At 41.2% G+C, this 14,056-nt stretch overlaps 1 protein-coding gene across 6 annotated transcripts in view; it reads left to right on the top strand.

Moving 5' to 3' along the window:
• The window catches only part of Fign (fidgetin, microtubule severing factor), a 123,227-nt gene that overhangs the window by 107,133 nt on the left and 2,038 nt on the right, over positions 1 to 14,056 (top strand). For 3 of the 6 annotated variants that reach the window (XM_087650816.1, XM_087650815.1, XM_087650814.1), the window contains one exon: positions 7,693 to 11,228. In XM_087650816.1, coding sequence (XP_087506942.1) covers positions 7,701 to 9,947 — 2,247 coding nt within the window. In that variant the 5' untranslated portion in view covers positions 7,693 to 7,700 and the 3' untranslated portion in view covers positions 9,948 to 11,228. 6 annotated transcript variants of the gene reach the window in all.

Raw genomic sequence — 14,056 nt, 5'->3', positions numbered from 1 at the left:
AAAGTGACTACATTAAAGAAAAAATTAGTTTGAGACCAAAAATCCAAAACCTTTTGAACTAATAGGGCTTGTTACTTTTCAAGAAAACCCACTCCATTTTAAACAAAACTAGAGCTTTTGAAGCTCTACATACCACGGTCATGATTTCACCCTGGCTCTGTGGCCTGATACCTATAAATATGCCTGATGTGGATTCTTGCAAAGTGTGAGGATGGAAGGGGTGTGGTATCCACCGTGGAAGCTGTTCTGCAGGTTGGGCACACAGCTAGAAGAGCAGAGTGAAGTGCTTCCTCCCTACACCAGTCTCAAAGGGAAACTGGATATAAGGTTATTGTTGTTTTCTTCTGTGGTTTCTTTTTTTTTTTTTCTCATGAACTTTTTCCCTATGAACTTGGCTGTGTATAGAGATTCTGTGCTGGAGAAAATTAAACACGAGTTTGTTAAACTGCATGTTGACTTGCCTATGAGGCTATATTTCTGTCAGAGGGCGAAGCAACCGAACTAGGTTTATCCAGAAAGCCCGCTAGTCAGAAGTTGCTCCATATCGAGAAGGCCAGTTAGCGAGAAGTTGCTCCAATGGCTTTGAAAAGGACTCTCTCATACAAATAGAGTGGGATTAGAGAGTGTTTCAAAACGATTGCAATCCGAAGTGTTGAGGTGTGGAACTGACATAAGGAGAGAAAATGGCAGTATCAGTAAATAATTAATACACAGTACCTCGGTTTGAGACTACAGATTAAAATTGGCCATTTGTTTTCAGCCCCCTCTCCCTCCTCACATGGAGAAGGAAACAACATGAAAACTAAGGAAAATGGTACGAAAGCTGTTGATTTATTTTTGAGACCTGTGTGCCACTCAGCATAGACTTGAACTGGTCATTCTCCTGCTGCCATTTACCATGCACTGGAGTTTCAGACCTAATCCCCTGCACCCAGCTAGCAGTTTGAATCTTGACCCCTTTTTGATTAAGGCAGTCCTGCACCTTGTTTAGCTGAGTATCAAAGAATGTCTATATCTTCCTTGTAACAACATCCACACTGGAAATTGTCATTTTCGGTGACCGTCTTGATTTTTTTTTAAGGCGGGGAATAGTTTTACTTTTTTTTCCCTGTCCCGGTCTTATTATTTTGTGTTTTAAACATCTACAGCATTTTTAAAATAAAAACGCCAAGGGATGTTTTTATGTCTCATACTTGGGAAATATTTTCACAAAAGCTTATTACTATAAGTAGTCTCGACTGCAGACTAAAAAAGGTGTGCCCCTCACCTGTACATTCTTATAGCAAAGTTAAGCCAAGTGAGCTCAGGCAACCCTTCCAAAGTAGGGCCATATAAATAACTCGCAGGGCTAGAATCTTTTTTTAATATGTTGTGTGTGTGTGTGTGTGTGTGTGTGTGTGTGTGTGTGTGTATGTTTGTGTGTGTGTGTATGTTTGTGTGTGTGTGTGTTTGTGTGTGTGTTTGTGTGTGTGTATGTGTGTTTGTGCGTGTGTGTTTGTGTGTGTATGTGTGTTTGTGTGTGTGTGTTTGTTTGTGTGTGTGTGTGTTTGTGTGTGTATGTGTGTGTATGTGTGTTTGTTTGTGTGTGTGTGTTTGTTTGTGTGTGTGTTTGTGTGTGTGTGTGTATGTGTGTGTATGTCTATATGTGTGTATGTGTATATGTGTGTGTGTATGTGTGTGTATGTGTGTTTGTTTTTGTGTGTGTGTTTGTTTGTGTGTGGGGGGTGTGTGTGTATGTGTGTATGTGTGCGTATGTGTGTTTGTTTTTGTGTGTGTGTGTTTTTGTGTGTGTGTGTGTGTGTGTGTGTGTGTGTGTGTGTGTGTGTGTGTAGAAGACAATTTTTAGAGTCAGTTCTCTCCTTCCACCTATACTTGGAATTCAGGGTTGGACTTAGTCCATAATATTTGTCAGAAGCATCTTTATCTTGAGCCACTTTGCTGGTCTTAGATCTCTCATCTTTAATGTGGAGAGCTTCCTTCAGTATCTTTCTACTCCAACATCCTAGTAGTGATTCAAACTAAAACTCTTTGGTATACAAAACAGTCTCCAAACGATGAGCACACAATAAATGGAATTCCAATCTGGAAGAGGGGCAATTCTATTTGGACTGGGATATCTTACAAATATATTAATCTCCTAAAACGAGTCTACTTTTAAGAAATTTACTATATAATGTTAAGAAAAAACAAAGCAAAAATTCCTTTGATTTAGATTCCTTATAGAGCCCCAAGGTTTTAAATATTGAATATTCTCAACTTGTGCACAAAATAAATTTGAGAAATTCTATATAGCATTCTTACTACAAGATAGTATGTGTTCTCTGGAACCAGGTACAGATGAAATTCCCTGTGCTTCTCCTCTACCGTTTCCTAACTTTTACATTGTATTTTAAGCCCAGCAGAACTTAGGAAATGGTGTGAGGTGTTTTCCAGATCAAATGGGTCATGCTGGTCTCTTTGCTGCTGAAGATGCGTAGAGGAAGGGAAAGAGCTGCAGAATCTGACCGAACACTGCGCCTGCGCCCCACTCCCTTGAAGAAAGGCGATGAGGAGATATCACACAGAGCAGAGCTGGAGTCTGGAGCCGGGAAGTTTGCAGCCCCTCTCTGTGAAGGCTCTTCCTCACTAAAGCTGTATTTTAGGCCAGTGGATTTGATTCTCTGTACTTAAAACCTTGAGCCTTCCGTGTACTGGCGCTGACATTCCCAGTGCAAGGGATGATGAATTTGCTATATCAGCAGACCGTGGAAGCTCTAAACCCTCATAATTACTCTTGTTTATTCCAGCAGCTATGCTTTGTACAAATATTTTGATAAATATTGTAGTATGATTCTTTTAAGTAGTTTTTAAAAAATGTAATGCAAGGGTCAGCGTACAGTCACCTGCAGAACATAAAGGGAATGCTAACACACAGATAGTACAGGGACCCAAGAGCAAGCCCTCTCTACACCTATAAGGTGTGCCTTGTGTCCTTACCCTTAGGAGTCTAAAGAAACAGACCATTGAAAGGTCCTCCGCAGGTAGTGCCTTATGGGAACGTAGCCGAGCTCTCCACACCCGGAACAGTTGAATCCCACAAGTGTAGTAAGGTTGGCCACTAAGTGCTTCCAGGTACATCTTCCAGCAATGTATGCTAAGAGGTCGATTCTAGGAGACATACGCTTTGTTTTTCTTCTAATTCTCTCCCTTTTCTAAGTATTATTCTTTTCACTTTTGCTGTGTATTTTTTTTTCTTTTAACTTTTGAAACTGAGGCAGAACCTTAGGCATTTTTGTTATTTGGTTTTCCAAACTAATTAAAGACCGAGATGAAAGCTACAGGGCAACTGGTGTCTAGGTACTCAGTTCTAAAGTGGTTGGTAATGTGAAGAACGGCAACTGTCATTCAAATCCCCACTCTGCTATGTATGACAAAGGGATGAACATTTAGATGATCCTGTGGTAAGAACAGGAGAACAGAAACGCTCAGAGATTTACCATGATATCTGCTATCGGTAGGTGACATTTCTGATAAATCGTCAATAACTTTCTTAATTATTTTAAAACATATGTAAATTTTCTTCACCACAAACTGTGCCAGCTGTGGTAAGAATTTTCTAATCTTTTACAAAATAAAAATTGACATTTTGCAGAATTTTTAAATTATCTATAAAATCTATAGCTTTCCCCCCTATATTTTATTGGAGGGGGGAGGAGAAAAACTGTATGTGAGACAAGATATCCCTATGTAGCCCAGGCTATCCTCTTATTCCTCCCAAATGCTAGAATTAAAGGTATAGGCCAAGACATCCGACTATTTTCTGATTTTTGTCTTTATTGTACTATGCATGATACTGCTAAAAGTCAGTGGGAATTATTGTTCTGAAGACGAGTTTCTAAAGTGTAAAATGGCATCATTCTTGGGTTTTTTCTTTTTTATGTTCTAAGGAAAAAATCACATCAAAGCTTTTTGTCCTTTTCTTTTCTTCAACTCATCTCGTTTCTTCAGTACCAGGTGAGGTGGCAGAAGCCTTCTGCTCTCACAGGCAACAGTGATGCAGTCAAGTGGGGCACTAGATACCTTTGTTCAAAGAACATTTGGCGCCACATTTTTCTTCCACTTTGTCACCACCAGTAAACAAGATCAACAACAGCAATGCCTGTGGTCCCCCCACCCCCGACACCTAATGTTAAGATTCAGGCACTGGTGAACCGGCTCTTGATGTTCTCAAGGCCCCATCAGACTCCTCAACACTCACTCCTGGGCATCTCACTGATACCAGGATCCAGGTTATGGTTAATGATTACGTTTGCTTTCAGAAAACATTGGTGCTTCCAGGGCTCTCCCGGAAGAAAAGAACACTCCTTTTCCTTCAGACTAAACGGAACTCAGACTTTCCTTTCCCATGTTTGCTAAGGATATTGTTTATGCATCAGTAGGTCAATTTTCAGTTACCTCAACAAACATAGCCAATCCAGTAGCCATCCCAATGAGTTATTTTGATGGATAGGATCTTTGCTTAATTTCAGATGAAATATAAATGTTTAAAAATTCAATTAGTTTTGCTACATTAAAACTGCACAGAAATACCCAGTTTAAGTGGGCAATCTATTTTGTTCAAAAGTGCATATAGGCTTATCGCTTAAAGCAATGGAAACATGTTAAAATCATGTTTGCATTTTATAAGTGATTAATTTATAAGAAAACCTTGCTTAAACCAAGACAGACAGAGAGGCCCTGCCTTCCTTTTTTTTGTTTTTTCATTGTTCACTTTTTATTAAAGGTTATTTCTTTCTCTCATGGTTATTAACTAATTCCAACAAGACATAATCTCAACTAACTGGAAGGAAGCTGAATCCTTTCATTCTGTGTGCTTGCATGTGCATGTATGTATACTAACATGCACAGGTTTGCACTTGCCTATGCACACAGTATACGGCATTGCTGTGACTTCTAAATTATTTTTGAGATACGTCTTCGTGTTTCTTCCTTATCAATCTATTAATATGCCCATAGGACCATGTGTGTTCTCATCTTTAATACTCAATATTTTCAGGTTTTTTTAAGAGGGAAAAAAATCCTAATAGAAATTACTTGAAAATAATCATGGGATTAATGAATGTGTAGGCCTTTTAGCTCTACGCTGCCGTCACATTGATATTCTCTCCTTTTTGTTAGGCTTGGAGTAAATCCCTTGACACTCGAAGAATTTAGATACTGATTACTTGCGATTGGTTCCCGGTGATTTGCCCTTAATAATTTCCAGTTGAGTCTAATGAAAGTATGATTCCTGAAAAGCCGCTTCATTAAAATTGCATCTTTTCCCCCCCTTCAAGTGTAGTTTCAGTCATGTCACCCACTTTGTGGTGTATTTTTCTCCTCTTAAAAAGTAATGACTGAGAAAGCAGAAACAATTAGGAGAATCACTTTACTTCTTCCTAGAGCTCTGCTCACCCCCCACCTCGTTCTCCGAGTGGGAGAATAAAGGTGTTCTTCTTCAGGGTTCACAATATTAATCTCCAAATTGATGTCATTGTCTTAAAGTGTACATAGTCTTAAACGAACATATACGAGTATTTGTAGTAAAGCGAGGAGTACATTGCATGTACAAAGGAGCTAAGATCTTTAGTATTTTTACTAAACACACATAGAAAGGCTGATTAACTTATACTTATGCAGCATTCAAACTTAATTTCACTGAGTTAGTGATTTGCAAATGAATATCTGCATGGATCCCTTTTAAAAATCCAAATGCAAATGAGTACAACGGCAGTAAAATATATTTGCAAATGAATCCTGTTGCTTTATTCATTTATTGTGTAATTACTGCAATCCTTCCCACCTTGTTTTCAGTATTTCTTAATCATTAAGTCGGAAGCATGACAGCAGTGCCAGCCCTGGCATGATTCTCTTTGACTAAAACCTTGTAAATTAACACAATTAGCACAGCATCCTCCTGCTAATTAACTTCCACTGTCTGGTGCAGTGGTTTTGCAAACAAGGAAGACGGAGTCAGAAGGGAATCAACATGCCATTCTGTTACCAAACTGTGTGCTCTGTTCAGTTTAGCTCGGCGAGTCGAAGCTGGCCATGTCAAAAGCCAGAGTCAGGCAGTGAGGAGCTGAAGTGGGTGGGGGAGGAGAACAGAAAGGGATAGGAGCTGTCAACACTGCTTGGGGAATTCAGAAGGGAACGGATGCCACAGATGCCTCATTTAGACCAGGCCTTCTTATCAAGGATTCTCTGCCAGAGGGCACGAGATGGTTTGCAAAATTCACTTTAGGTAATACAAAAGAGATTAAGGAGGGCATCTTAATACGGCTGTAGCAGAATAGGAAGTGTTCATTCCAAGTGAGCAGAGATTGGAGTTAAGATGAGCAGGCACTGAAAAAAAAATAGAACACGGTTCCAGCACTCTTTGCTAACTAACTATATGAAAGCCTCAATGGCACATCTTAAATAAGTCGCTTTAGCCACTACCTCTGTGATAGGAGAAGCAGCTAATTTCCCAAGGTCTTTCAAAAGTTATCCTTTAAAACGACTGTCTGATTCTAATACCTGAGTGTTTTCTCTTGAGTAAGAAAATACTCATTTCAGGGTTACTACAGAGTCACTGGCTTCACTTAGCAACCTAGCAGATGATAGGTTTACTCCTGTGACCTCATCGATGAGGTGTACTCTTCCACATTCTGCCACACATGGCTTACTATAAAAATGTAAGGGGTTGGAATCCAGATTCTCCACTCTTTCCATCCCTTCTTGCTCTTCCTTTCTCTTTTTCTCATACATATATTCTCCCCTCCTCTTTTGGTATCGCAGTCTATCCGGGGAGGAGGATTATCAGAGGAGCAGGGAGAACAACACAAGAAGCCCGACAGACAAGAGATGCTTGTGCCTTTTTTTTTTCCAGACTCAACAACAGAACTGAGAGGCAGAAAGGAGCCAGTTGTAATTCATACCGAGTTGTAGGCGTTGTGCGATGAGAGCGGTGGAGCGCTGCCTGAGAGATTGCTTTGCTGCACTCCACGAAGCAGATTGGAAACTGTCGTGCACCACTTTAGATGAGAGTTGGATTATGGAATGACCTGCTATGTCTGTGTCATATTGTTCTGTGCAGGGAGCATTATACTGTGCTAACTAGGTGTTCAGGACCAAATAAGAGAGGTAGCCTAGATGCGATCTGTCAGCTGTGTCTCATTTTTATACTGCTAAAATATAAAACAGAAACTGATGGGAAAAGCCAGAATAACTAGGTGGCATACGTGTTAACAGTACTGCATGCTGGATATTAAAATGTATGTATGTGTTTTATTGCAAAGAACCATGATTGAATTATATTTTGACAGAATTGTTTATATATACATATATATATATGAATGTGCATATATGTGTGAGATATATATATATATTCCATGTTATTTTTTTGGGGGGGTTTGACAGCAATAAGGCTCCTTTATCTTCTTTTTTAATGTGGTTTCCTATCGAGTTTTGTTTTACATTGGATTGATCTTTTTTGCAGGGTTTAATGTCTCCCCATTTTGAGGAATTCATATCATAGAGATCACAATATGTGTTACAGCCTGGGAAGATTCTTATCCCTGCCCATATCTTTAATAGAAGATAATAAATAGCAAATGTAGTGGCGGGTGGGGAGCTTCAAGTGTTCCGATGAATACCTGAGTAAATTTACTATCTTTCACCTCAACTCCTTAGGCTTGAAGATGCAGTGGACGCCGGAGCATGCCCAGTGGCCAGAACAGCACTTTGATATCACCTCGACTACTCGGTCTCCCGCCCACAAAGTTGAAGCCTATAGAGGTCATTTGCAACGCACCTACCAGTATGCCTGGGCGAATGATGACATATCTGCTCTGACTGCATCCAACCTTCTGAAAAAATATGCAGAGAAATATTCTGGCATTTTGGAAGGTCCCGTAGACCGACCTGTACTCAGCAATTATTCAGACACACCGTCGGGACTAGTGAATGGTCGGAAAAATGATAGCGAACCCTGGCAGTCTTCCTTGAATTCAGAAGCCGTTTATCCTATGAACTGTGTTCCGGATGTCATCACCGCCAGCAAAGCTGGTGTCAGTTCAGCCCTCCCTCCAGTAGATGTCTCGGCAAGTATAGGAAGCTCCCCTGGGGTGGCCAGCAACCTGACAGAACCAAGTTACTCAAGTAGTACCTGTGGAAGCCACACAGTACCTAGTCTTCATGCGGGGCTCCCGTCTCAGGAATATGCTCCAGGATACAACGGATCGTATTTGCATTCTACTTACAGCAGCCAGCCCACACCTGCACTTCCTTCGCCTCATCCATCCCCGTTGCATAGCTCTGGGCTCCTGCAGCCACCACCCCCTCCTCCTCCTCCACCCGCCCTGGTCCCAGGCTACAATGGGACTTCCAATCTCTCCAGTTACAGCTATCCCTCTGCTAGCTATCCTCCTCAGACTGCCGTGGGGTCTGGGTACAGCCCTGGTGGAGCACCCCCTCCTCCTTCCGCCTACCTGCCTTCAGGAATTCCTGCGCCCACCCCTTTGCCCCCCACTACTGTTCCTGGCTACACCTACCAAGGTCATGGTTTGACACCCATCGCACCCTCTGCTCTGACCAACAGTTCGGCAAGTTCTCTCAAAAGGAAAGCTTTCTATATGGCAGGGCAAGGAGACATGGACTCCAGTTACGGAAATTACAGCTATGGCCAACAGAGATCAACGCAGAGTCCTATGTACCGAATGCCCGACAACAGCATTTCAAACTCGAATCGGGGGAATGGCTTTGACAGAAATGCTGAAACATCATCCTTAGCATTTAAGCCAACAAAGCAGCTGATGCCCTCTGAGCAGCAAAGGAAATTCAGCAGCCAGTCCAGTAGGGCTCTGACCCCTCCTTCCTATAGTACTGCTAAAAATTCATTGGGATCAAGATCGAGTGAATCCTTTGGGAAGTATACATCGCCAGTCATGAGTGAGCACGGGGACGACCATCGGCAGCTCCTCGCTCATCCAATACAAGGTCCGGGACTCCGTGCAGCTACCTCATCCAACCACTCCGTGGACGAGCAACTGAAGAATACTGACACGCACCTCATTGACCTGGTCACCAATGAGATCATCACCCAAGGACCTCCTGTGGACTGGAGCGACATAGCTGGTCTTGACCTGGTGAAGGCGGTTATTAAGGAGGAGGTTTTGTGGCCAGTGTTGAGGTCAGATGCGTTCAGTGGGCTGACAGCCTTACCTAGGAGCATCCTTCTCTTTGGACCTCGGGGTACAGGCAAAACACTATTGGGCAGATGCATAGCCAGTCAGCTGGGGGCCACGTTTTTCAAAATTGCTGGTTCCGGACTCGTTGCAAAGTGGCTAGGAGAAGCGGAGAAAATTATCCACGCCTCTTTTCTTGTGGCCAGGTGTCGCCAGCCCTCGGTGATTTTTGTTAGTGACATTGACATGCTTCTCTCCTCTCAAGTGAGTGAGGAACACAGTCCAGTGAGTCGGATGAGAACCGAATTTCTGATGCAGCTGGACACTGTACTGACTTCGGCTGAGGACCAAATCGTAGTCATTTGTGCCACCAGTAAACCAGAAGAAATAGACGAATCTCTCCGGAGGTACTTCATGAAAAGACTTTTAATCCCACTTCCTGACAGCACAGCGAGGCACCAGATAATAGTACAACTGCTCTCACAGCACAATTACTGTCTCAATGACAAGGAGTTTGCACTGCTCGTCCAGCGCACAGAAGGCTTTTCTGGACTAGACGTGGCTCATTTGTGCCAGGAAGCAGCAGTGGGTCCTCTCCATGCTATGCCAGCTACAGACCTTTCAGCCATTATGCCCAGCCAGTTAAGGCCCATTACATATCAAGACTTTGAAAATGCATTCTGCAAGATTCAGCCTAGCATATCTCAAAAAGAGCTTGATATGTATGTTGAATGGAACAAAATGTTTGGTTGCAGTCAGTGATAACATCTTTAAAAAATGTAATGAATGTTGGCACACACATAAAACCTGCTCCATAGGGAATAGAGCCCCTTTCCAGTAGTGTTTCAATGGCTAAGGGTACTGGGGAAGACAACGATTATGTTGCATCTTTAGAGTCAGGGGTAGCTTTGGAGGAAGCAGGCCTCAGATGAGAGCCTGTGATTTGGAAGCCCCAGCTGACAGAAAGCATATACAATGTGGATGCTCAGATCGGTTCAAGCTAGACAACGCTCACCGAGAAGCAAGGTGCAAGCGTGTTGATTTCAGAAGGACATGAACCTCGTGTGTTGATTCCATTCTGCTGTTCTCGAGATTTAGTTGCTGTCAAGTGCCTGGAGTGGTACTTTATTTTTTTGTTTGCCTCACAATTACATTGGTGGCATGTGCTAATATAAAGAGCTTTAACTTCAAACATTATTGGACTAAAGAGATGAACGGTTGTGTTACAACAGAAAACCAGATTTTTTTGGCCATTTTAAGAGCAACAGTATTCCTCAATCCTGTCTGTTCTGCAGTGTTAGCTAAGAACAGGTAAAACAGGGTAACGGTAATCTGGACCTTAATTTCTGCAGTTCATTTCTTTTAATGTTCTTGTCTGCAAAAACTCAGGAAAGTGATTGTGATTTGTACAGTACCTCAAAGGAATGTGTTAAAAGCACTATGTACTGCTGAGAGTAATAGGGTAGGCTTCAATGTTACTTTATATTAAAATGTATGTTTACCTCAACAATTGGAGAATAGCAAGGAAAATTACTTTGAATGTATCCAGAAAAAGAAAAGAAAAATACTGAAGTGTGATACAACTGAATATTTAAGGTTTAAAAGTAGAGGTGGAAGGATTTTTTTAAAGTTTTCTTACTAATTATGGGGAATTATTAACCAGAGCAGAACAGTTACTGAAGAGTTCTTGATGCATTGCTCTCCTTGAGGATTAAGCGGAAATGTTCATAGAAGTTACACTGGTTAATTGAAAAGCTATGTCTTCAGTTCGTGTTGGTGTTTAGAGCAGTCAGCTGCAGACCTGTTTAAAATCCTGAAAGTGACAGAACCTACAAACTATAACTGCCTTCTACTGCCGTGGTGGTGGTGGAGGAGGTGGTGGTGGTGTTTTGGAAGCTCTCTCTTAAACTGCTAGGGAAAGCATCTCTTCTATTCACTCAGAGTTTCTAGGCTTGCAGAGCTGTTTCACAGAAAGCAGAGGATAGAACCAAATCAAACATGCAAACTTTAAAAAAAAAAAAAAAGCAACCAACCACATGTCTCGGCAGAGAACCCCCACTCGTCCCCTCTCCCATGCCTCACCTAGACTTCACTCTTCAGAGTGCACTTTCGCTTCTCATCTTCAACCCCCCTCCCCCACCCCCAGCCCCTCACCCCCGGCTGTAGAGCTACGTTCATTTCTACCTCAGTTCCGTTCCGTTTCTTTTGGAAAGTCAAGTGAGAAGTTAGACGTGGACATGTATACCACAATAGAGCTTGCCAAATGTGGAGACTTTCGTGTCCTGTTGTGTTTTCTTTCATCTTTTGTCTGCTTTCCCAGTACCCCAGTCTTTATGCGTTCTTTCACCTCTGAGGACTACCACACGGCATACGGCATACGTGGCGTTTCTTACTCACCCCGCACCTCTTCTGCTCCTGCTTCACCAGGTCGTTCCTTGTCTTCTGTAATGCAGTATGTGCAAATTTCCATTGACAGCTGGCTGAACGTCACCAATGTCTCTCACTGTCACAGTGCAGGACAAAGCTTTCCACAACCACTGCCTGTGCAGAATCAGAGCAGCCTAGCATTTTGAATGTATTTTCCTGTTTTTTCCCCCTCCTTTTCTTTTCCTTTCTTTCACTCTTTCTTCCTTACTTTTTGTGTTTTATTTTGTTTGAATTTAGAGATACAGTAATTGTTGCAAAGCACTGGCATTTTTTGTGTATTCAATAAGTGATGTACATTTTAAAGGTAACTTTAAATAAATACAATGACAGCCCCATGAAAGGTCTTTCTGTTATTTTTTCCCTTCTTTTTTTTTTCTGAGCTCATCTGCAAATTAATTCTCTGAAACACTTAACACAGAGAAATTGAATGAGAAAACGAACTCGTGGTATTTCAAAAATTTTGTGATATTTGACCTGTAATCTCTCATTTTTCCTGTTGCTAAAACTGAGCAAATGAACTAGAATTTAATGCACTATGAACATCTATCAACTAACACTGTTCCAAAATATATCCCATATTTCAAAAGCAGTGCCTTTCATTGAGGATACACAAATGGCAATACTACTTAGATATCCCCACTGCTCCTTGCAAGTGAATAAACGCTATAGTCATAGTTCGGATCTACCCTGTGCACTGCCCATGGTAAGGTGATTCTACCGTCCACTAACTTGTGTGCCCATATTGATCTCATTCACAAGTTTACTCTCTGAGCAGTACTGACCCATCTTCTCTATTTAGAGGTCGCACCTCATTTCCAACAATATACTGTGCTCACTAATAAAGTGAAAAATAAAAACATCTGGCAAGTTTGGACAAACCAAATCCTCTTTAGTCAACTTTCAAGAACCCAGTATTAACCCACATTGTTTGTTGTGTGGTTTGCGGGACTTAATGCCAAATATATGAGATGACAATTGTGCTTTGTTCTCACAATACTGATAATAAACTGAAGTCATACAAGTTGGCTGATAGTTTTAAATGGCTTTAAATTAGTTTGAGATATGAATGACTTAAACATTAGTTTGAGATATGAGTGGTCTGAGATCCATGCATTTAGCAGAAGCTTGAAATTACATGTAATTTTCACTTAGCCTAGCCAGGCCTAGAATTATCTGTTAGCAAGCCAGGCAAGTTGAAGAAATGAAACACACTCTCTAGCAAGGTTTTTTTAACTCCACGTGACAGCAGTGTGAAAACTCCCGTGGACTATCGTAATCAGGATGTCTTTCTCTGACCATCTATTTGAGAGCTTGGCGTAGAAGAAGTTCCAGATCTCTAGAAGTGAGCATGGAGAATCAGCCCTAGAACCAATAGGTAACTCTTGGCTTAGAATGTGAGGGAGGCTCCTAATGAGTGTAAGGTAGTGAACCAGTCAAGCTTTTCCAGTTGAGGGAGGAGATTCAGCCAGCCTCCTTTACAACCCTTAATACCCTTCTTCACAACTGTAATAACGTTTCCCACAGGGATGAAAAGGAGAAGGGGGAAACTACTTCAGGAAAAGGATCAATGGAAATTCAAGAGGTAGTTCATAGCGGGTTTGTATGAGACACAAGTGGAAATACTCTATACTTCTGGCTTGTTTCTCTCCAACATATTTAGGACATTAGTGACAATGTGGAGAACTTTGCTGACTGAGCTGGTCAATGGAATGTGAAGGCAGTATACTTTAAAGCTATTTACTTTCCCACAGAATGTTTATCTATTAGTCAGTTTGTATTCTACTCAAATGCAGATAGACGGGTATAATGTTTTCTTGCGCATTTGAAACCTATCAAGGAGAAAATAAACCATTCCACTAAAATACATAGGCCAAACACCATCTGGACAAGTGATAAAAGCTTTCCAGAGGCTATACTAAATGCAAGGTCAATTTACATGGGCTGCAGAGCACTTGGCTATGCAGTTTTGAAGTGTATACTCCCCCCCAAAAAAAAATCCAAATTAATTCTTGCAATAGGTCATTGTAAATTTAAATATATTTCTGAGTTGAAAAGGTTGGTTTAAAGGCATTTAGAATCTCTTTCTCTGAAAATATATCCAACCTCAAGCAGAAGGGTATTTCTGTACGCCAACTCTCGGGTTTCTTAGCAAGAATTGGGAATCCTGATTATTAAGTCCATATTACAGAGTGGAAGGCACATAGTTTATAGAACTATTGAGGCCACTAAGGTTCTAATATATATAAATATAAGTATAAGTATAATTAGTGTATGTGTATGTGTGTGTATGAGTGTGCCGTTTCAACCACCACCTATTTGAACTTTAAAATGAACCCATTCTTTTTTTTACATTATCTAGAGGCAACTGCTTTCTTTCCTTTTTCCTATGTGCCAAAATACACATGACTACTTCAAAATTCTGTTTCAATATCACTTTTTTTTCC

This window comes from Rattus norvegicus, chromosome 3 (assembly GCF_021556685.1).
Source record: "Rattus norvegicus strain SHRSP/BbbUtx chromosome 3, alternate assembly SHRSP_T2T, whole genome shotgun sequence".
Taxonomy (NCBI): domain Eukaryota; kingdom Metazoa; phylum Chordata; class Mammalia; order Rodentia; family Muridae; genus Rattus; species Rattus norvegicus.
Note: the sequence above shows the minus strand (reverse complement) of the source record. Positions and strands in the feature narration are given on the sequence as shown.